This window comes from Mesoplodon bidens (genome assembly GCF_964165515.1).
Source record: "Mesoplodon bidens genome assembly, chromosome: 11".
Taxonomy (NCBI): Eukaryota; Metazoa; Chordata; class Mammalia; order Artiodactyla; family Ziphiidae; genus Mesoplodon; species Mesoplodon bidens.
In genome coordinates, this window is record NC_138167.1 from 3456639 (window position 1) to 3481060 (window position 24422).

The following is a 24422-nucleotide window of genomic DNA, read 5'->3' on the forward strand; positions in this document are numbered from 1 at the left end:
AAATTTTCCAGTGCAGTGGGTATGCTGGTGGAACCTGTCTACAATGCTAGCTATTTCAACCGGAATACTTATGGAGCCCGGGAGCAATCAATCTGGATCATCAAATTAAAAGGCCGGGTGGAAGATGGGCTTAAAATCAAAATCCTGGTCTATGGGAGAAAAATAATGCCACCTTCCAGACTGGTTAAAACCTTTCTGACGAGTTTATTAAAATAAACAAAATATAATTTATTTTGTTGGGATAAACATAACACCTTGAGGAAATCATAGTTGGTAATGAAAACTTCCTTGTCCCTTATAGGCAGAAGGTCCAAAACTGGATACTGAAAGCTTACAAACAGGGTGGAACTTTTGGAATGGCAGAGTAAGGGGTGCAGTGGGCCCCTCCCCAGCAAAACTGCATTTTAACTGGTGGACATTAAAAAAACAACAACATTTAACGTCTCTGGAAATTGTCTTAAGATCATCTAGCAAATAGAGAAATATTTATTCAGGAAAATCTACGAAATCTCCAGAACAGGCAAGGGTCTGGCATTTGGGCCGAGATCTGGTCCACCACTCCCCACCCCACCCACTCAGTGTTGCAGACGAGAAGACGGGCTCCCTTTCCCTCCAGCTCCCAATCTGGGCCTATTTCACCCTGGAAGGGTCAGGCTGCCCACAAGTGCACAAGGTCTACTCCGGGCAGGCATCACAGAGGACCGATCTCCTTTCCTCTACCCGGTCCCCACTCATTTGGTAGAAGCTCCAGTCCAGGCCCAGCCGGCTGTGAATACTGGGCCCTGATTGCTCCCACCCAGGTACAGGGTGGTTTCTAGGGTAGTGGTTTCATGGCAGGAGGGCTAAGTCAAGTAGACCAGGGGCTGCCACCACCCCTCCCACCCAGGGCGTCACTCTGGGAAGAGTGGGCTCCCAACTCCAGCTCCAGTGACACAGAGGCTCTACTGCAGGAGGAAAAGCACATCCTAAGGACAAAGAGATCCATGACTCTGCCTGAGGGGACTGAGTCTATGTGTAACCGAGTATAGAGAACCTCATGTCTAAGAGCATTATCGAAAAAAAATGGAAATCTTTGATGAAAAACAATTAAGGAGAGGCCCGGAGCTCTGATACAAGCAGAATGGCACAGTAGGCAGAAATTTAACATAGAGAACCAGGGACGGCCAAGAAAGCCCTCCTGGGATTACAGTCACCGGTGGGAGTCGGGAAGGCTGTGCTCAAGCTCTAGGTTGTATCTCTTGACTTATTTAGGTCTTATTTAACTGTTTCAATGTTTTATAGTTTTCAGTGTACAGTCCTGCATATCACTTATGCAAGATTCACGACTAAGTATTTCATATTTTTGATACTATTGCAAATGGAATTGCATTTTAAATTTCAATTTCTGATTGAATGTTGCTAGTACATAGTGATACACTGATTTTTGGATACGGTTCCTCTATCCAGCAACCTTACTAAACCCACTTATTAGTTCTAGGAGATTTTTGGACATTCCATCAGATTTTCTATAGGCATTAGAGAGATAGATAGATAGCTTTACTTCTTTCTTCTAGCCTACAGATGCCTGTTATTTCTTTTTCATGCCTTACTGCACTGGTTGTAATCACCAGTACAATGCTGAATAAAGAACAGGCATTATTTCCTTGTTCCTGATCTTAGTGGGGAAGCACTTGGCCTTTGACTACTAAGTTTGATATTAGATACAGGTATTTTGCAGATGCCCCTTGTGTCAGGGGTCCCCAAGACCACTCTCTAGTTCATAAGAGAAGAACTCAGAAATTGTTCTACTCATGGTTACAGTTTATCACAGTAAAAGTATACAAAGTGAAACAAACACAAGGGAAAAAGTAGGTGGGATGAACTCCAGAGGAAACCATGTACAAGCTTCCAAGCAGCCCCTCCCAGTGGAGTCACACAGGACACACTTAATTCTCCCAGCAACCATGTGTGACCACTGCAAAGTGTTGCCTATCAGGGGTGTTCACCTGAGCCCAGGTGTCCAGGGTTTTTATTGGGAGGTAGTCATGTAAGCCTAGAGCGCCTGTGTGAATGACATCAGCTGCTGAAGTTCCAGATATCCAGAGGGAAGGAACTCACCATAAATCAGTATAAACTTTCTGGACAGACTGGTGGAGCATGGCTGAAGTTCTCAGGCATGCAGATACACTCATGAGACAAACCATTCCAGGAGTTCAGTTCTCTGGAGCTAGGCAAAGGACAGTCATGGAAACAGGCCTTTCTTGAGAATGTACAAGGTTTGAGCAACCCAGGCCTGTTGAGTTAACCTTTCCTGCACACCCCGTATCAGGCTGAACAAGTTCTCTTCTTGTCCAAGGCTGCTGAGGGTCTGTTATCAGGAATAGATACTGGATTTTGTCAAATGCTTTTTTCTGCGTGCATTGAAATAATCAACAGTTTTTCATTTTAGTTTGCTTACAGAATGAGTTACACTGATGCTGTTCAAATATTAAACAAACCTTGTATTTTGGGGATAAACATCATTTGATAATGATGCATTCACCTTCTTATATACTGTTAGGTTTGATTTACAAAAATTTTGTTTAGAATTTTTGCATCTATGCTCATTAGGGATATTGGTCTGTAGGTGTCTTATAATGTCTTTGACTGGTTTTGGAATTAGGGTAATGCCAGTTTCATAGAGTTATGAAGTATTACCTCCATTTCTATATTCTGAAAGTCTGTGCAGAATGCTATTATTTCTTCCTTAAATGCTTGTCAGAATTCACCAGTGAAACCACTGGGCCTAGAGTTTTCTTTGTGGGTAGGCTTTTTCTTTAAATTTAAATTCTTTGGTAGATATTGGGCCATTCATGGGATTTAGTTCTTCTTGAGGGAGCTCTGGTAGTTTGTGTCTTAGAAAATACGTCCATTTCATCTCAGCTGTCACACTGATCGACATTAAGTTGTTCATAACATGCCATTATTATCCTTTAACGTTTGTAGAATCTGTAGTGATATTATCTCTCTCATTCTCAGTATCGCTAATTTGTATTCCCTCTTTTTCTTTTTCCTTTTGGTTTCATTTTCTCTGTTGTTTTCATTTTAGTGTTTTGCACTCTAAACTTTATTTCTTTGCTCCTGCTTGAGCTTAACTTGCTCTTCTCTCATTTCTTAAGGAGGAAGCTGTGGTCATTGATTTGTGACATTTCTTTTTTGATATAAGCATCAGTACAGCTATAAATTTCCTTCTAAGAACTGTTGTAGCAGCATACCACAAATTTGATATGCTTTCATATGTTCTATTTTCCCTTTTTATTTCTTTGATCAATGGGTTATTTTAGAGCGTGCTATTTATCAATACTCGAGGATTTTACAGATCTTTTATTGAATTCTAATTTAATTCCATTTTAATCAGATAGTGTACTTTATAAGACCTGAATTCTTTTAAATGTATTGGGACTCCTTTTATGGCCCAGAATATGGTCTATCTTGTTAAATGTTCTCTGTGTAGTTGAAAAAAATGTGTACTCAGCTGTTGCTGGTGTACTGGTCTATAAATATTAATTAGGTCAAGCTGGTTGATGATGTTCAAGTCTTCCACATCCTTGCTTATTTCTACCTACTAATTCTATCAATTATTCAGAGAGGGGTATTAAAATCTCCAACTATAATGGGATTTGCCTATTTCTCCTTACAGCTCTATTAGTTTTGTTTCATGTATCTTGACACTCTATTATTAGGTGTATAAATGTCTAAGATTGTTACTGATTAACAGACCTCTTTATCATTAGGAAATGACATTCTTTATCACTAATAATATTATCTCTGAAACCTACTTTAATATTAACATACCACACAAGCTTTCTCTCTAGTGTTAGCACTGTATATCTCTTTCTATTTATCCTACTTGTGTCTTTTTTTAAAATAATTTATATTTTTTATTTATTTATTTTTGGCTGCGTTGGGTCTTCATTGTCCCACGCAGGCTTTCTCTAGTTGTGGGGAGCAGGGGCTACTGTTCGTTGTGGTGTGTGGGCTTCTCATTGCGGTGGCTTCTCTTGTTGAGGAGCATGGGCTCGAGGCACGCGGGCTTCAGTAGTTGTGGCACGCGGGCTCAGTAGTTGTGGCTCGCGGGCTTAGTTCCTCTGCGGCATGTAGCATCTTCCCGGACCAGGGCTCGAACCCGTGTCCCCTGCATTGGTAGGCGGATTCTTAACCACTGTGCCACCAGGGAAGTCCCCCTACTCGTGTCTTTGCATTCAACGTGTGTTTCTTGTAGACAACTTACAGTTGGGTCCTGCTTTCTAATCCAGTCTGACAATCTGCCTTCTAATTGGGGTGTTTAGAGCATTTATTTTGGTATGATTATTGATATGGTTAGGTTTAAGTTTATCATCTTGCTTTGTCCCATCTGTTCTTTGTTCCCCTTATCATATACCTTCTTTTCTTCGGAATTCCACTTTATCTCCCTTGGTGGCTTATAACTCTTTGTGTGTCTACACACACTGTTTATTTCTTCACTTTCCATGCATGCCAAAACCCACTCTAATTTAGCTTTTCTAGCTTCTGGGCTAATATCTCCCACCACCGTCTCTCTCTCTCTCTCTCTCACACACACACACACACACACACACACACAAGGAGGCACTTGCTAGGATCTCCAATGAGCTTCAAGTTACCAAATCCTATGCACTTTTATCAGACCTTGTCTTATTTGACCTCTCAGTAACATTTCACAGTTTACCCACTGTCCTGCATTACTTTTTTCTTGGTTTCCATTAAATGACTCTCTCCAGATCATCTTAGATTTCTGGCCACAAACTCTCAGTCCTCTGCAACTTTACTTCGGTTCAGCCTATAACTTGTAGGTTACTCGGGCTCAGTCTTAGCCCTTTTTTGTCTTTCTCAGCATCTTTAAAACATGGTCCTCAAGAATTAGGAAGTAGTTCAAAGGCATTTTTCACAGAAAAAAAGTAGTGAAAGAAATTTGATCACATACAGTTTGCAAAGCTGAAATATAAGATTAATTACAATTTTCACAAAAATCCTTTTATTTTCATAGCATCTCAATATGTTCAGTCTGTGTTACTGAGTTCATATCAGCTAGTGTTCAGCAAATACAATGCTGTAAAACCAAATAAATGTTCACATAATCTTCTAACAGAGCCCCAAGTCAATTTGCTTTGTGGATAAGGATAGAGAAGGGACCAAGAATAAAGGGGCATTACCCAGCTAAAGCAGGTAAAAGTTGGAATACTGCTGAGAAGCTGTCAATCCAAATTTAATGCCCAATTTAATTGCTGTAACAAAAAAAAAATAAACTACTGACAAAATTTCTTTATTAAATGACTCTGTTGGAAGTCACATCTTATCAGTGGCACATGACATAGAAAAGCAATTATTATCACTTGAGTGCTTCAACATGTTTAGTTTTAAAACTGAACAAACTACCTGAGCAAAAATACAAATCCGTTCTTGCAGCACACGTAGTATGTAACGGGGTAGAAATACTCGACAACTTTTTGTTCTGCTTGTGGGCGGAAGCTCACGGTACAAGGGAAGTCAGTTTTCATTCAGGCGATGGTATTCCTGTGAGGTGTGACACGGGGTGAAAAAGGTGCAATCCATTCAAAGCTGACAGAGCATGAGCTATACGAATAGCAAGGAAGGGTGCGGCTGGGTTCCTAAAAGATGTTTTAAACATCTGGGACAGTCAGAAGGCACCAACGTGCCTCCTGATTGTAAGCGAGTGTGGAAGGAAACAGTGAAAACTGAATACTAGCAAATCTTGACAGCTCAGAGTATGTGCTCTCAGATGCTGAGGAAAGCGATGGCAGTGTGTGCAAGATTGCTCTTCCCACCTAAGCTTACTAGCTGTCAAGGACAGAAGTGCTGACAAGGGTTCCTGAAAGGAGGGATGAGATAAAAACGTTTCTTCATGATGCTAATGATACCAATGGTCATTCCTGGTTTCCAGAGGCCTACTGAAGTAGATGCTGAAATACAGTCAGCAACATAAACAACTAGAACCTACTATTTCAAGGCCAAAATACCCCAAATTTTAATGCTGAGAGCAAGACACCAGATCTCTCAAAGTCAGCAAACTATGCTGCAAATGGCTCAATTGCTAGGCTGTGATTTCTTCCCAGAATCTGATGGTTTTCTTTACTCATCGGAGAGTGAGACTGACTATTGTGGCTGTATGAAGAACACAGCCAACGTTACAAGAAAACGTGAACAGATATTTTCCGGAGACTGAAGCAGTCCCAGAATCCATTCGCTCCCTGCTTCCAAACATTCTGGCTGGTTGAAACATCCACCCCTACAGTTATGTAAGTGTATCAATTTGGCAATGACAGAGCAGTAGGAATAGTCTTCAGGGACTAGGAATAGTCCCAGAATTCCCGTAATTTCTCAGTCTGTGTTTTATCTTGGTATTCCAAAACATCTAACAGGGCCAGCAAACACTAGTTACAAATCTTGACAATCTATAATTATAGCATGGGATTTCCTACTTTAATAGAAATATAGGGTAAAAAATTCAAGTGTCTGGGTCTAACCCACATCTCAAGCTACCTATCAAGTTAGATACTTTGTAAGAGGCTGCAAAAATGTCATCTTTTTGAAACGAAATTGAGCTCTTTGTAATGAGGTGGATAGACCTAGAGTCTGTCATACAGAGTGAAGTCAGTCAGAAAGAGAAAGACAAATACCGTAGGCTAACACACACACACACACACACACACATATATATATATATATATATATATATATATATATATATATATATATGGAATTTAAGAAGAAAAAGAATGTCATGAAGAACCTAGGGGTAAGACAGGAATAAAGACACAGACCTACTAGAGAATGGACTTGAGGATATGGGGAGGGGGAAGGGTAAGCTGTGACAAAGCGAAAGAGAGGCATGGACATATATACACTACCAAACGTAAGGTAGATAGCTGGTGGGAAGCAGCCGCATAGCACAGGGAGATCAGCTCTGTGCTTTGTGACCGCCTGGAGGGGTGGGATAGGGAGGGTGGGAGGGAGACGCACGAGGGAGGGGATGTGGGAACATATGTATATGTATAACTGATTCATTTTGTTATAAAGCAGAAACTAACACACCATTGTTAAGCAATTATACTCCAATAAAGATGTAAAAAAAAAGTCATCTTTTTAACAATAAAAACATTACTCATTTTAAAAATACGTAATATAAAATTAAAATAAACAATAAAATATTGTTTTAAATTGGTGATCTGCATGGGTGCTGAAAATTTGAGAAACACTGTCCTAGGGATCTCACTTGCTCCCAAGATTTTAAAAGCCTTCTGTCTATACAGGCTGAGACCATAAACAGCCATTTCTAGCCCAGCCTTCTCCTCTGAGCTCCACTCACTTATCCAACTGCCCCTTTGACTTTTTACTTGAATGCCTCACAGGCACGTTAAACCCGTCACAGGCCCCGAACCAAACTCCTGGTCCCCTCCACGTCTCCCCTTTTCCCAGTCTCCCCAACTCAGTGAAAGTGGTCCTTCTTCCAGGCTGCCTGTGCCAGGAACCCAGCCTCCACCACTCAAAGTGCAGCCTGGGTTGATCCACTCCTCTCTCTCCCCGGCTTAGTCCAAGTCCCCTTCACCCTCACCCTGGACTACACTGTAGGTTCCTAAGTGTCTTCGAACAGACCTTCTGATGCTCTCTGTGTAAGTTTTTAATCGCTGCTGGAACAAATTACCACCAACTTAGTGGCTTAAAGGAACACATTTTTTTTTTTTTTTTTTTTTTTTGCAGTACGTGGGCCTCTCACTGCTGTGGCCTCTCCCGTTGCGGAGCACAGGCTCCGGACGCGCAGGCTCAGCGGCCATGGCTCACGGGCCCAGCCGCTCCGCGGGATGTGGGGTCTTCCCGGACCTGGGCACGAACCCGTGTCCCCTGCATCGGCAGGCGGACCCTCAACCACTGCGCCACCAGGGAAGCCCCAGGGACACAATTTCTTATCTTACAGTTCTGCTGAAGTCTGACGTGGGACTCACCGGACTAAAATCAACTAGTGATTCCTGTCTGGAGGCTGTCGGCGGCGGGCTGGGCGGGGGGCGTGGGCAGGAATCTATTTCCTTGGCTTTTCCTGCTTCTAGAAGCTTATCACATTCCTTGCTTCGTGGTCCCCTTCATCTCCAAAGCCAGCAACCTTGTATATCTTTGGTTTCTTTAATTCATTTTTATTGGATTAGAGTTGCTTTACAATGTTGTGTTAGTTTCTGCTGTACAGCAAAGTGAATCAGCTGTACGTATACATATCTTCCCTCTTTTTCGGATTTCCTTCCCATTTAGGTCACCACAGAGCACCGAGTAGAGTTCCCTGTGCCATACAGCAGGTTCTCGTTAGTTATCTATTTTATACATGGCATCAATAGTGTATATATGTCAACCCAATCTCCCAATTCCCCCCCACCGCCCTTGTTATCTTTGATTATCCTCCCATCCTCACATCGACTCACTTCTGTCTGCATCTTCTATGGATACTTTTAAGGACCCAGCCTGGATAATCCAAGATAATCTCCCTGTCAGTAGTCGGCTGATCAGCAATCTTAACCCCCCTTTGCTTGGGGACCGAACACATTCCCAGTTCCCGGTGACACGGACATGGTTATCTGTGGCAGGCCATCATCTGCCTCGTACACTCTCTAATAAATAACTCGTGTTCCACACAGCAGCCAGAATGATCATTTTCCAAACACAAGTATGTTCATGTCACTTCCTGTGTAAAACGCTTCAATGGCCCCCACTCCTCCAAGGATAAATTTCAAATCCTAAACATGTGCCACAAAGCCACACATGGCTTGTTCCTACCTACCTGCTGGCCCTAACTCCTGGTTCACCGCATTCCAGCCACGCATGGCTTCTCTCACAAGCTCCTTTCTGCCCCGGGGCCTTTGCTCAGGCTGTTTCGGCTGTCTGAACAGCCCTCCTCCCCTCCCACCCAGCCTTTCCGTGGCTAACTCTTGCTCAACCCTTCAGATCTCTGTCGAAGTGACTTTCACTGGGTGGCCTGACCTGACCTCCAAGTCCAGCGCTAGCTCCCCCTATTACACCTCATCGTACTTTTTCTTTCAGAGCTTCTACTACAATTGGAGCTCAACGTTACTGTGTAATTATCGGCTTAATGTCGCCACCTGCACAGACTGCAAACCGGCGTGGGCTGGGCCTGTTCTGTTCTGCTCACCACGGTAAACCCTGGGATTCAGAGCTGACTGGCTTATAGTAGGTGCTAAATAAATACATGAGTGCCCTCACACGTTCTTTCCAGAGAAGGTCTAACTCCTAGAGGGGGAGTTGCATGAGCCAAGGACCTCGGCATCCTGCTTGAGCATCAGGCCAGGCGGGTCACAGTGGGCAAACGGCCTCACCCCATCCCTCAGGCCTCGACCACAAACACGTGCCTCCAGCCTGCTTCCCAAACTCTGTTTTGTCCCCTGATACCAAAAACTACTAGACTCATTCCTTAGCCTTGTGCAGCATCTGCCGTGCCAACCCTGGGAAGAGGCCACAGTACTCTCTCCTCCTGCTCGTGGGCTGCGTCACTAGCAAAGTTCCAGGCGCACAGGAGCTGGTGTCACAGAAACGTCAAGGTTTCCTGCAGTTCGAGAACCCTTCCTTTAGCTCAGAGTCCCTGTGACTCTCCCACAGGGTCTTTTCTACTCACTTTAAAGCCTAGATCCTGAGTTGGACTGGGAAGAGTACCTGTTCTGGAGCCAGAAAGTTCTGGGTTTAGAACCTGGCTGTCCTCATTCAGAAAGTGCACCCAACTCTGAGCCTTAGTCTCATCACTAAAGAAGGGAACAATAATTTATAAATCCCCACCTCAGAGGTACTGGACGACCCCATACTCTATTTAGACTGCCCCCAGCCACCAAACACTGGCACGTGACACTCCTCCGTCAGCTCAGCTAAACCCACTGCTAGAACAATTACAAAGAATGCCAAGAAGATACAGCTGTCAGTTATGAACCTGTGAGTGTACACTGACCCTGAGAACACATCTTCATAGACACTACGTTCTCTGGAACTTTCACTGCCAGGAACACATCCTACCTCTGTCCCCCTCCAGCCCGAAGGTACGTCTATAGAATATACTGCCTCCTCAGACAGGATGTCCCACAGATGCCAGCTGCTGTCCTCGCAGCAGCCCACCCTCATCCTCTCGCAATGTCCTCACCGAGACGACCACAGGACATGCGCTTTGTCCACGTCACTCCTCCATCCAAGCTGTAGTGGCCATTCTCTCTCTCACTTCTGTGGCCTTTGGCCATGTTGCTTCCTCTGCCTTTCCCACAAGACCACTTCTGGGACCTGGACACCTAGCTCAAGTGTAACTTGCTTCAACAAACCTTCCCAGGCCCCCAGGTGCCCTCTGGTAACACTATCCCCACTCAAACTGTGTCTCCAGGCCCTGGAGGGCAGGCTCTGACTTGGTCCAGGTTTGCCCTGCCCCTCCCTAGTGCCCGGAATGGTGTTTTCCAGACAATAGATGTTTATTCAGTGTTTGTTGACTGACTGCGTGAAATAATGACTCAGTGACTGAGGGAGTTGGATTTAGACATACTGACTTTGAACTCCCGGAGGGACAACCAGTAGAGTTGTCCATCACCCAGTTCAGAAAGGGGGTCAGGACTAAAGACGTACATTTGGCAGGCAGAGTCACTAAAGAGATATCTGAAGCCTTGGGGCTCACCAAAAAAGGATGTGCCGAGAGAAGAAAAAGGTTAAGGCGGAACATTTCAGGGGCAGAAGAAAGCAGTGCAGCTCACCCAGGATTATGATTCAAGGATGAATCATCGAAAGGAGACGAAATCCAAAGGAATACAGTCCCAGGAAATCAAAAAAGGAGAGTTTTGAGCAACACCTCCAGTGGCATTACTGTTGCAAAATGACAGAAGAGAGTGAGGTGTGCAGGCGGCCGCTGTGCGTGGTGATTCGAAAACTCTCGGTGAACCCCTAGCAAGTCAGGTGCTGGGGCAGAGGCGGGGCTGGGGGCGCTGAGGTCTGAGTACGAAGGACAAGAAGTATAAGACTATTCTCTCAAGAGGCTGGACAGAGGAAGGAGAGAATCATAGTGCCAAGGGAGCGTGGAAGCAGCTGTGAATATAAAATAACAGAGAAAAGGGAGGCTCAGCGGGTAAAGCGCTGGACCGGTTTACAAACGTTATCACTGCCCCCACCCCCCCGACCGAGCGGCAGGGCGGTGGCAGAGAGGACTCTGTGGCTCACCCGCCTGCGAGATCTTGGGAAAGTCACTTCCCTCCCCCTTAGCTAACTCATTAGATTGTTCTAATCATATGAATTAATAAGCGAAAAGGAATGTTGAAGAGTTTATCACTCTTTACAAAGTAAGGTCCTATCACCGCAACAGATGATTTGTTATCATAACAGATGTTTGTCATTTTTCATTTTCTGTCGTCAGAGAGAAACTGAAACTCCCTCCTATGCAATGCTGATACTGACTCCGTTTCCTGCAAAGAGGGGGAAGACAGCGGCAAAGAGACAGAAAACGGCAGGGCAAAGTCAGGGTACACAGAGTCCAGGCAGTGATGGCATCCCCTCCAACTCCTTCCTACAGATCCGCCATTTTCCTACACTGGGGGACATCAGTCCAGGGCCACCGCCCCCTGGGTGGGTGGAGAACTGCCAGGATCTCACACCAGAACTGAGTGCCTGATGCCCTGTCAACCTGCTTCTGCCTCGGCAGGGACCTCAAGGGGCCTGGTCGGTGAAAGGCTTGAACAGAATCATCCCTGACCTCATGACTGTCTTGAAAAATAAAATAAAATGGTGCACTGAGATAAAGTTTATTTATAGCTCCTTGGTTATCTTGTTTTGGGTTCCCCCGCCCAAGAAAATGTTCCAAGTTCAATGGTGATTTTCCACACTCAAACCATGTCATGGAGACTTTCCATGTAGAGGGGGCGACTGCTTCTGAGCTTTATCATGGCCAGAGTCAGTGTAGTATTTCCTCAACACACTTGCGAGTGGAATACAGTATCACACTGAAGGCGTATTTGCAAGAGGAGATAAATTTGCAGATCACAGGTGGCATATCAAAGTCATGGAAGCTACTAAAAAAATACAGGGAGAAACTAGCAGAAGCCTTCAGTTAAAGCAGTTCTCTATGGCCTTCCTCCACAAAGCAGAATTTATTGTATCATTCAATGGAAAGAAATGGTAAACAGTAATTTAAATTGGTGGGTAATATAAAAGTCATCCGTATTTACCTTTAGGATGCACTGTGGGGTTTTTTTCATCTTTCCAATTGTTCTTGGCTTAGAGAAACATTAAAATTAATTTTCATCCCACAAGCGCAGCTGGACAGACTATGCAGATGCCTCTTGTATTCAAAGAAACTAACAATTTACAAGAGGAAATCCATATGCAGAATGTTCACTGTACTTTTACAAAATGAAACTGTCCTTATTGACAACATTCATACGCTCAGAGGAAGAAAAACAGTACCGGTAAGAAAACACAGGAGCATTAAGATCTATCAGAGCAGCATGATAAGGGTTAAAAGAAGAATGTGGGCTTGTAGGTGGAAGGTTCACCACTATTAACAAAAGTCAGTCTGCTCTACTGAACTCAAGCAAAATCATTAGGGAGATTTCAGAGAAAACCAAGCCTTCCTCCCAAAGAAGTGAGATAATGCTGTAACAAAGCAAATATATGAGATACTCATTAATGCTTTTATAATCCTCACAAACACATGAGTGACCCAGTAGCCAGTTCTGATGTATATGTGATGGAGGAGGGAGAATGAACGGAGCAAAGGACTCTTTCTAGTTCTGATGCAACCACTTTGTTAATTCAATGGATATTTACTGAGTGCCTACTATATGTCAGGCTCTGTTCCCTAGTCTGAGGATACCGCAGTAAACAAAACAGACAAAAGGGTATGTTACGGAGAAACCAGGAAGGAGAAGGACTGCCAATAAAAACTGAATACAACACAAACACACATATAATAATAGAAAATGAAACTTACTGATGACAGATAGTGAAACTGAATATATAAGCAGAGAGCACATTCTCACAATTTGAAATTATTTTTGCTAAAATCGAAACCCAGCAATTACTTTCCTCTGATGTGGCCTTAAAGGATTGGATGTTTGAACCAAAAAAAAAGGGGGGGGGGCGGGGCGGTCTTAGATGATGATCATCGCTATTCGATGGCCTGGGAAGTAACCATGATACGCAACCAAAACAATCCAGACCAACAGACTACTTTCTACCGGGTAAAAACGTAAAAACAGAAGCAAATTTACTGACAAACTCTCTAACTTATCTGGAAATACATGCCAGGAATGGAAAAAAAAAAAAAGAAGTAATGATTACAGCAAAGGAGTTACTGCAAATATGGAAACAGGCTTATTAAACTAAATTTAGGAAGTTATCTCAGCACATGGGGTAGTTGCACATATTTAGGCCAACAATTTGCTGATACGTGATTCTGCCATTTTCCCAGTCAACTCAAAGGCGTAAATAGTGTCTATTTGCCGTGTAACTAGGCGATTTCAATTCTAACAGGTTAATGGAATACTCTTGGCAAGCGGATTCCACTTTTAAGGCTGCATATTAAATAAATGAATGTACAAAAGCAAGGTAAACAAAAATGCATGCAGACACAATGCAAATACCGGAGGGAGACAAAAGACTTGCAGTGGAAAAGCTCCAGGTCATCAGTTTCTGTCCACTGGAAAAAAAAAAATCTAAGAACCTCACCATCTAGAGGCTTAGAACACACGCTCGACCATCCCAGTTTTCCATGGCTGTCCACCAGGAAGGGAAAACGAGCCCCAGAGGTTCCTCTTAGGCCCATTTCAGGACCCGGAAGGCGAGTCCCCTAGCTTTGGACGGGGATGGGGGTGGGGCTGGCAGGTACACCTGAGCCTAAGTCAGTCACAGGTCCGAAGTCCAGGAACTCCAGCCAGAGAGCAAAACGCCAAGTTTACAAAGGGTGGAGGGACGGGGGCGGAGAAACCACAGCGAGTCCAATCAGTGGGACAGGACAGCCGCACGGCGCTGGGGACCCACCGAGCCGTCTCCATTGCTCGCAAGGCGGCTGCCCGAGCCGCCGGGGCCGGGGCCTTCGCGTCCCGGAACTCGCCAGCCAGTCGGCGCGGCCTGGGGGGAAGTTGGGGGCGGGGGTGGGGGGGGGCGTAGTTCCCAGGAACCCCTCCCGCCCTCTCCCATCAACCCCGCCCATCGGTCCGCCCCGTCCCGCCCGGCTACTCACCGGATTCGCTTCCCACATAACGGTGGCGAAATCTAGCGGAGAGAGCCTGGCGGAAGGGGCTGGCCGCGGGGCCGGGGTGCTGGGTTTTTCCCGAGGGCCCGGGGAGCGAAAGGACGGAGAAGCAACCTCCACGAAAAGCTCCCCGTCATAAGCCGGCGTCTTCGAACCCCCTCGAACCTCCCGACTTCCGGTCGAAGCCGGCCAACCAGCGCCAGCTCCGCCCCGCCCCGTCCCCGGAAGCTCGCCCCCGTCCCTGCCTCTCCCTTCCGGCCTCGGCGCGGAGTGGGCGGGGCCTGCGAGGGTCTGATTCGTAATGTGGTTGTTAAAGGGCTACCAGTCCAGCCACCCTCCAGTGCTGCATCCCTTCTGCAAAGTCCCCTCCAAGTGATCCTCAAGCCTGGATATTTATTGATGACCTCCGATATTTATTGATCACCGTATAGGGAGTGTAGTGGCCAAGAGGCAGACAGGCCTGGGAATTAATAGCCTGTGGGACAAGCTTCCGACTCGGTTTCCTCGTGCTCAGAATGGAGGTGATAATAATAGTATCTAAGCGTGTAGTGTGATCATTGAAGGCACCTAGCATGGTGTTTGGTATACAGTAAGTGCTCAATGAGTGACGGTTATTTGCCAGACACTGACACTGTGCTAGGCTCTGCAATGAGCAAGAGTGACCCATATGCAGTCCTCATGGAACTTAGAGTCTAGAGAAAAAAGTAAGAAGTAATTTAGATAAAATTAAAAGGTGCAGGATGGCCTACAGGTAGTATGGCAAGTACAGGGTTCTTTGAGAGGGTGCCTACTTAGGACAGGGTGTCTGCCGCCCCCCAATTCAAGCCCCCCACCAAGAAGTTTAAACAAAAACTTCAAGGATGCCCTCCTATTGAAGTTACCTGAGCTACAAGAGGGGAAGAGTCTTCCAGGCCAAGAAGCACCATCTACCCATAGGAAGTGAAAAAGGAACAGTTTAAGCTCCTTCTGAATTTTTCTATGCCTCCACACATTAAAATTTTTTTACTTGATCAAAGAATACCTACAGATTTTTTCACCTACTATGATATAGATATCCTTCATTCCAATATGTAGAGTAATTCTATTTCAAAGTAGTGGGGAAAGAAAGGATTATTCGAGAAGTGATAATGGGGCAACTGGTTTAGCATTTGGCAAAGATTAAAGAGGAAAAAAAAAAAAGGTAAAGTGAAGATCCCTATCCCAATCCATTTACCAGAATAAATTAGAGAGTGCAAATTTTATTTTTTTAAGATTTATTTCTTTTTAATTTATTTATTTTTGGCTGTGTTGGGTCTTAGGTGCTCACACACTATTCTTGAGTCTAGTTTGGCATTATGTATCAAAATTTGAAATTTCCATAATCTTTTATTAAACAATTCCATTTCTAGGAACTAATTTCAAGGAGGTAAATAGACAAATGTACACAATAATCTGTACAAGAATGTTTATTGCTGAATTTTTTGGAATAGTAAACAATTGAAAACTACTTAACTATCACAGTGGATTATTTCAAGTGTATATGTATGGAACATGCATACAAGCTATGAAATGCTATGTGTATGTATCTTGCATCCTACCACGCTGAAAATGTCTTATTAGTTTTAATAGCTTGTCAGCCAGTCTCTCTGCAATTTCTATGTTAACAATCACATCACCTACAAATAACGCAGTTTTCACTCTTCGTATTGCATTGGCCAAAATTTCCGAGAATTTTTGAAGAATACAGGACAAGGTAATGAGCGTTCAGTTTTTAGTTAGGTGTGGCAAACGTTTTCTCTAGTTGTGGTGAGCCGGGGCTACTCTTCATTGCGCGGGCTTCTCATTGCTGTGGCTTCTCTTCTTGCAGAGCACGGGCTCTAGGCATGCAGGCTTCAGTAGTTGTGGCCACTAGGACTCAGTAGTTGTGGCTCGTGGGCTCTAGAACGCAGGCTCAGTAGTTGTGGCACACAGGCTTAGTTGCTCCGCGGCATGTGGGATCTTCCCAGACCAGGGCTTGAACCCGTGTCCCCTGCATTGGCAGGTGGATTCTTAACCACTGCACCACCAGGGAAGCCCCTAGATATTCTTTAAATACACTATCATCTTTAAAGAAATTTCTTTCTATTCCTAGTTCACTATAAGCTTTTAATTGGGAAAGGATGTTAAATTTATCAACTGTCTCTTGAGCTCTATCACTATATTCCTTTTTTATTCTGATTCATTAATTTAATGAACTATGCTAGTAGGTTTTCTAATGTTCAACCCATCCTTACCTTCTTGAAATAAACTCTACTTAGTCACATATTCATTATTCTTTGAAAAAACTGCTGCATTCAATTTGTTAATCTTTTATTTAGGAATAAAATTTATTTATAAGTCATGAAATTGATCCATTGTTATCGGTGGGTTTTGGTGATTGTCTTTAAGTTTTGCAAAGTGAACAGTAGCAATTTAAATAATTTGGGAACTAGCTCTTCTTCGAAGGTGGAGTGGATTTTTACAAAGCAAGTTTAATTGGAAAGATTAGGAGGAAGTCCTTAACTTTTGGGGGGGTTGGAGCTATACTTCATTTCCTTGAAGCCTTGGGGTTGTCTGGGCTGGTGGTCAGAGAGGGAGGTGGAGAGAACACAACTGACGTGGATATATCTCAGGTGGATATGTTTTCAAATATACTGCCATATCCCTAATATGAAGAGAACACATTTCATAAACTGAAAAGAGTTGTGAAAAGTCTGGTAATTATCTTTATTCTTATTATTCTGGATTTATGACCACCGTAAGAGAGCAAGTGTGGGAAGGGACCTTAGATCCTTTAGTCCAGGGGTCACAAACAGAGCTAATGAGCTTTAGCCCACAAAGTATTTTAAAAGTTTTGATAAGTGCCCACCATTTTAAAATTGGGAAATTTCACATTAAATAATGTGTTTCTCCAGCTTCCCTTACACACCATCCTCCTGTGCCAACGACTGGTCCTACCGACCCCTTTGGACTGGGAACAGGTTCTTAGCTTTACCTGAGTTACCAGACCTGTATCTCTTTTCCTCGTTTAAATGACCTTCCTGGGCCCCTTAGGTATTTGGGTTCATAACTGATGATAATCCACCTCTTATTTTGCTGAGGAAGTGGAATGGATCTGGGACATTCTAGAATGTTCTCATAGGAAACAACGTTATACACTTTCCCATAACTTTTTCCAGGGAGGGTTCAGACATGGGGCTCAGCCTCTCATGGTCTTCCAAGAGATGACTCTCTGTGACAAGGTCTGGGGCTGGGACGGCTTCCCTCTGCATCATCGTTCCAGGCTAAGTGCCACAGCTGTAGAAACTATGCATCCTGACCACGGTCACTAGTTTTCTCAGGAAAGCCAGACAAATAGGAGACATTTTCCTTTATCTTTCATGTGTCCTATGTGTGTTCTGGGTGATGATATCTTAAACTATGCTAAACCCAGCCCAGGGATCCTGAGGGATGGCAGCCTCCCTTGCACCTGGATGAGTTGATTAGATCTTGGAATGCTAGGAGAGCAGGGAGGAATTGCCCAAGGGGAAAGGAGAGGTGGGGAACAGGAGCAGGGGAGACCTATCTTCTGTCTGGAAAGCAAGAAAATAATCAGATGGAGAAAACAGGCAGATGAAGGAAGAGAATGGCAAGGTCGATTTGTTGGGGGGGGGGGTGTGGAAATCAACCTCCCCTAAGACAACAGAAAGAGAAAAAAGAACCAAGTAACTGGTGAGATGCATGATATAGTATTATCTAAATGTTATTTTCGTCATTGTTTTTATTTTTAACGGCCACATGGACAGCCAGAAATGGAGGGGGCTAGCTAGGAATGTATATGGGGGACAGGCTGTTTTCGACAGAAAGGGGGAAGCAAGAGACGGGAAGAGGCACAGGGAGAGAGGAGGGGCCGCGAGAGGGTCCAGGAGTGAGGGAGAAAAAGCTGCATTTGTGCCCATCGGCCCTGAATATAAAGACCCAGCCTCAGTCTGAAAACGAGCCAACAGTGAGGCAGCGCCAGAATCAGCCCTGCTGCTGGAGTCTGACAGTTAACAACTCCAGCAGGAATTAAGAGGTGAAATAAGCAGATGAAACATTTGCTGAAGCCGAGATAAGCATCCCTGGGAAGGAATTTTTTTTCAAAAAATCAGAATGAATCCTGTAAATCTTCCTAATTAGGAAACAGGACAAGGAATTAAATTCAACTGAAAAAAAAATGAAGTGCTAAATAATTCACTCACACTGAACGGAAAGGCTCTCTTGCAAATACCACTGATGATTAGTTTTTGCTGCTGGGTGGGGGGGCGGGGGGGGAAGATGTAGGCACGGTGATGGACATCAACATGCAGCTCACAGCAGCAGTCAAAAGCAGCAGCTGAGATGTGTGGCCATCCTAATTAGAGGATGGAGAATTCTGAAAAGGCTCTTGGGCTGTGACATTCCTGGCTGGTGCTTTCCTTCCAGGAATGCCACTTTAGGGTTTTGGTCATCGCATGGTCAGAAAGGACTTAATAGGAATGATCTGGAAAGAGAGAACAGAAACGACTTAGCGTGTGAGAAGCTTCAAGGTGAAAAGCAGAAAGCAGCAAAGCACGTCAATAAGATATCATTTTTAAAGTTAGGAGAGAGGGAGGCAAGTACCAGCCTTGAGTGGTGGAAAGGGCGGCTGGAGGGTGTCCCGCCTGCACTTGGGTCACTGTAGACATGGGGACTTTCGCCAATTCCTAAGAATCACACCCAGGGAGGTCAGAAGACCTCAGCAGATTATCTAATATGAGTTGCTCTTCAGTTCTTCATTCAGCAAATATTTAGCAAGCTCCCTCAATGTTCCAGGCACTGTCCCTAGCTCCCTAGGCTCTATCAGTGAACAAAATAGAGGAAAATCCCTACCCTTGTGGAATTTACGTGCTGGGGAAGGTGAGGTGGGGCAGGCTTGGGGCTTGGGTGTGGGGGCGTGGACACAGATAATGTGATGTAATAAACAAGCACATTGTATAGTATGCTGTAAGGTGATAAGAGCTATAGAAAAAACGTAGGGTAAGGGATGTTGAGAGTATTCAAGATGGTCCTCATTGAGAAGCTAAGGTTTGAGGAAATAAGGGAGCAAGCTGAGTGATATCTGGGCAAAGAGGATTCCATGCAGAGGGAACAGCTGGTCAGAGGTCCTAAGAGAGAGAGAGAGTGTATGTGTGTGTGTGTGTGTGTGTGTGTGTATGTGTTTGAGGAGAAGGTGTGCAGATGGGGCTTCCCTGGTGGCGCAGTGGTTGAGAGTCCGCCTGCCGATGCAGGGGACACGGGTTCATGCCCCGGTCCGGGAGGATCCCACATGCCGCGGAGCGGCTGGGCCCGTGAGCCATGGCCGCTGAGCCCACACGTCCGGAGCCTGTGCTCCGCAACGGGAGAGGCCACAGCGGTGAGAGGCCCGCGTACCGCAAAAAAAAAAAGAAGGTGTGCCGATGGAACAGGGCCTGGTATAACACGAAGTTAGGGCCTGACACTGTTATAAGCTCTTTATGTAATTAACAAATAGAATTCTCACAGCAACCCTGTAAAGTAGGTACTCTCTTTAACCCCTCCTACCTGAAAAGAAACTGAGGCACAGGGATATTATTTAACCTGTCCAAAAACAAGAATCTGAACCTCGGGTCCTGGCCTCAGAACCTGTGCTCCTGACCACTACTCTGGCGTGGTTTCCAGCCATCCCCTTCTACAACCGGCCCCGGTCACCCAGTCGCAACTGGAATTCAAGTACTCCGCTAGGACAAATTTATGTTCTTTTTAAAAAAGCAGTGTTGTTCCCTGCTTTATCACCTACAACCCTCTCCCTGGCCCTTTGCTCCCTTCTCTACCAGCCCTAGAACTGCCTCTCCTGCAAGTTCATCACTGCGGTCCGTTGCTTCTGCCCAGAAAATTAAATAACTGTCTATGGTTAGAGCTTCCGTTCAGCTTGGGAGGGGGAGTTGGGGGGCAGTGAAGGGGTGCGTCTGTGGATGAAGAATGCCCTACAGATCTTGAGGACGCAGGGTGGAGCGTAAATTGCATTTAAAAACTAGATCTCGCCTTTCCTTCTGCTCCACCAGGCGCTGTGTGGGGATGTATGTTTGTAGCTGTTCACTCAAGACAAAGCACCCTTATACCCAAAACCACTGAATTATGCAATTTAAATGGAGGAATTGTATGGTATGTGAGTTATAGCTCGATAAGGCTGTTAAAACAATCAATTTTTTAAAAAGATAGGATCTTGGCTTTCCCCTCCCTGGTTTCCCCTCCTCCGGACCTCTATCCTCAGGGACCCAGAGCCACACTCAGAAAGATGTTCACCGTTCCTCAGCCCCAAGCACAAAAGTTAACAACTTTGTTTTGACTCTGAGGGTTACAGCTTTATGCCAAGGAAGACAAACTACTCTTTCCCATTATAACTTCAGTATCAATTTTCCTTACGAGAAAAAATAATTCTAACATTTTAATGTTAAAACAAACACGTAGGGCTTCCCTGGTGGCGCAGTGGTTGAGAGTCCGCCTGCCGATGCAGGGGACACGGGTTCGTGCCCCGGTCCAGGAAGATCCCATATGCTGCGGAGCGGCTGGGCCCGTGAGCCATGGCCGCTGAGCCTGCACGTCCGGAGCCTGTGCTCCGCAACAGGAGAGGCCACAGCAGTGAGAGGCCCGCGTACCGCAAAAACAAAAACAAAAACAAAAACAAACACGTACATATTATGGAGTAGAAGGCAATAGTCACATACATGAGGGTGTGGAGCAGTTTCTTGTTCGTGGTTAGCTGCTCCCAGCTGGGGGTGGGGAGGCGACCTGCCTCTCTGCCACTATGGGATGTCCCATGTTAATGTCTAGGACAGTCAGGAGATTCAGGGGTTGATCCAAGTTCTGGTTCTGATGAGGTGAATGGTGTTAAGCAAGTCACATCCCTTTTGGGGCCTCTGTTTCTCATCTGATGAGATAAGTGGACCAGGTAATCTCCAAGGTGGCTGCCAGCTCTCACAGCCCATGATTTGATGCCATAAGGAGATGCTGGGGTCAGATATGTCAGGCAAGAGATACAGGAAGCAAAAGAGAGACTCTGTGCCTTTGAGGAACTTTTCATTTACTGGAGGAGACTAAAAAGAGAGCCACATGTAAGACTTGACAAAGATATAAGATAAACCATGTAAAGAATGCAAGGGACAGGAAGTAGCTGAGAATCAGGAGTGATCAGATCTCTGATCCAGTTCACCTTGCTTTGACTCAGCTGTGCACCTAAAGCAACAAGGAGGCTCTTACCCTGCCGGGTCCTGGGTCTCATGGGCTGGGTGCCCGTAATACAAAGGCACACCTTATCGATCTTGTGGATGGCCTCAAATCACCAAATAAGAAACTCTCGGAGGAGAAAAGGGATCTTAGCATCATCCAATCCAAACACCTCCATCTCCATTTAGCATTTGGGAGGGTGCTTGTCTTGTGCTTATAACAATTTGATAGAATTATCCTCAACATTATCCTCGATCCTGAATAATCCTGAAACAAGAACAGGAATGCACATAATATCCTTCTCTTCAAAGCCCAGTGGGTTAAATAAGAAATGGTTTAAGACAAGTCTTGTCATTGATATAGACTTGAACAATATCTGCCCAGCAGCCACTTCTCAAAAATCAGTGCCCTAAAAAAGAATTAAGTTCTTACACCACTTTGTAGGATATTTGTGCATTTTCCTATCTAGTCCCATCTACTCTCCGGGGCTGTTTCTGAACATCTCTGCAAGTCTCCGGGCACAAGCCTTTGCATCAAGTCTTAACCTGCCCCGAGTTCTAAAAAAATTGAAATGAAAAGGAAATAGATGAGAAAAATCACTATGATCTCTCCCATTTAATTTGTTCATTTTCATTCTTCCTGGGAGCTCCGGCCTCCTGGATTAATCCTCACTCTGGAGACTAGACTACAAATCGATATCACTGGGTGTGATCTTGGGGAAGGCCTGCCTGGATGATACACGGGTATTAAACATTTGGCCCCAAGAGGTTTCTTCCAATCCAAATATTCTGGGGTCCAGAAAAGAATGGTGGTCCCTCATAGATTATTCAAAACTGGGTTGTTACTCCCAGGCTGGAAAAATGTGCATCATTGCATCACTAGATGGCGCTGGCAGACAGGCAAGAATGGCTCTGATGTTAAAATGTGAGCACAAGCTTTCTAATAAACCAGAGAATTCCTTTGTTTCTGGATGACCAAGATCCGCTTTTGTCAAGCACATGTCAGAATAGCTTTCTGGAATAGCCATAATCTAACTGTACTGTTTTACCCTAAATCGGCGAAATGGTCAGGACTGAATGAAAGCAGGATGATATACTTTGGGGTAAAAGTATTAGTAAAGAACTATAAATCTCTTAACTAAGTAGTGTCCAAAAACAGAGTCGGTGATAAGGTCTAGATTCTTATTCTGATACAGATGGGTCTTTGCCAGTGAGATGATGCTGACCTGAATTCGGGTAGCCCCAAATGAAATTAGGAATTAAAGTAGGAACTCTCCTACTTCCCAAGAAACCGTATTGTTTTAACAAATCTGGATCTCTGTGAGGATTATGTGATGGATCAGTTGATGAATAATTCGCTGTTTAAACTCTAACGACTAACCAAGTTCCAATAAGCGAACATCTAAGCGGGGTCGGGATTTTGGATTTGGAGGGAAGCATATGTGGCCTCTGTCTCCCTCTCAGCTCCCACGGTAACCACCTCCACGTTAACGAGGGCTCGTCCAGTCGTTTTAAACTCTCATGGTAACTGCAAACTGACCACTGTCTTAATTTCCAGACAGTTCCAACAGTTAGAAAGTTCGTCCTCAGATTGCGCCAAAGCCTGGCCCTTCATAACTTCTACTCACGGATCCCGTTCTGCTGTTTTTTTATATTGACTTCTCATTGAATATGTGATGATTTCGGCTTTCTCAGCCTAAAATAGTATCCGTTTCTTCAACCATTTTTCATATAACATAGTTTCTGCATCTTTCTTGGTTACTTTTCTCTGATGTATCTTCAAATATGTTTTGATCACATAGCCAGCAGGATCCTTATCTGCCTGGATTTACATACTATGTATCAATAAATGCAGCCAAAATTTGGTTAACTCTCTTCACTGTTTTGTCGATGGAGCCTGTGGGCAACTAAAACCCCCAGGTCATTCCCATGGGTGTGGTAGGTCAGATCGGCCCAATCCTTGGATATGCAATTGATTTTTAGAATTAAAATGCAAGTGTTAAGCTCTGTGATACAATGTGGATTTAAGCTCATAGCCGTAGTCTGTCAAAATGACACATCATTACGACTCTGGGGCCAGACAAAAACCTGGATTCAAAATTTTGTTCCTCCCCTCCTGGGCTGTGTCATCTTAAGCAAACGATTCATCTCAAATCATCAATTTCCTCATCTCTAAAATGTAGATAACATTCCTACCTGCCTCCCAGGGTGGTAGGATTTAAGTGTGATAATTTTGTGGGAAAAGTATATTTAACATAATTCACAGAACACAGCAAGGGTCCTTCATATTAGCTATTCCTCCTTGTCCATGTCATGTGAAAATCTGGTAAGTATCCCCTGTAAGACAAAAATACTCTCATGGAAGAGTAAAGAGAGACCTCCATGGCTCACCACCATAGCGTCCTTTCAGGCTGATATACACACTAATCAGCAGTCTTTAGGTACAATTCTTACACCAGCCATGGCTGTTCCCACTGGCTGTGAGCCAGTTCACGTCTTAGCCACAAGGAGATTATGATGGATCTTGTCAAGCGCCGTGCTGAAAGCAAGTATGGTTTTGACGCCACTGCTTTCTACTAGTCCAACATCCCCATCAAAAAAGGAATAAATGAAGACGTGTTTTGTTTTCTGAGATTTCGGGTTGGCTCTGAGCGATCTCTGCTTTTCTAAAGACTTACAAAGAGTCTACTTAATAATCTGTTCAGTTGATGGGTTAAAGTGGTCAAATTGTGGGTTATTTCCCCCTTCGTTTCTATCATTATAATAATGGTTGTGGAGTAAATAGCTTTTTAAAATTCTGTTCTAGAATATTCTGCCAGGGATAATTGTCAAGCTGACTGGCTTATCGTTTTCATAATGTGCCCCTTTCCCCCTTTTTTGAGAATTGGGACAACTTTGTTCTTCTCTTGTCTGTTAACAGTTCCGCTATTCTCCATGCTTTTTCA

At 44.5% G+C, this 24422-nt stretch overlaps 1 protein-coding gene across 6 annotated transcripts in view; it reads right to left on the reverse strand.

The window, feature by feature from the left end:
• Window positions 1-14444, reverse strand: part of PARP11 (poly(ADP-ribose) polymerase family member 11) — a 34485-nt gene extending 20041 nt beyond the window's left edge. For 2 of the 6 annotated variants that reach the window (XM_081249628.1, XM_081249627.1), the window contains exon 1: window positions 14249-14444. In XM_081249628.1, coding sequence (XP_081105754.1) covers window positions 14249-14266 — 18 coding nt within the window. In that variant the 5' untranslated portion in view covers window positions 14267-14444. Of the gene's footprint in view, window positions 1-5412; window positions 6102-13649; window positions 13706-14046; window positions 14130-14248 lie in introns of those variants that run through there. The other 4 variants (XM_081249629.1, XM_081249632.1, XM_081249631.1 and 1 more) reach the window with 4 other exon arrangements.
• Between the last annotated feature and the right edge of the window lie 9978 nt (window positions 14445-24422).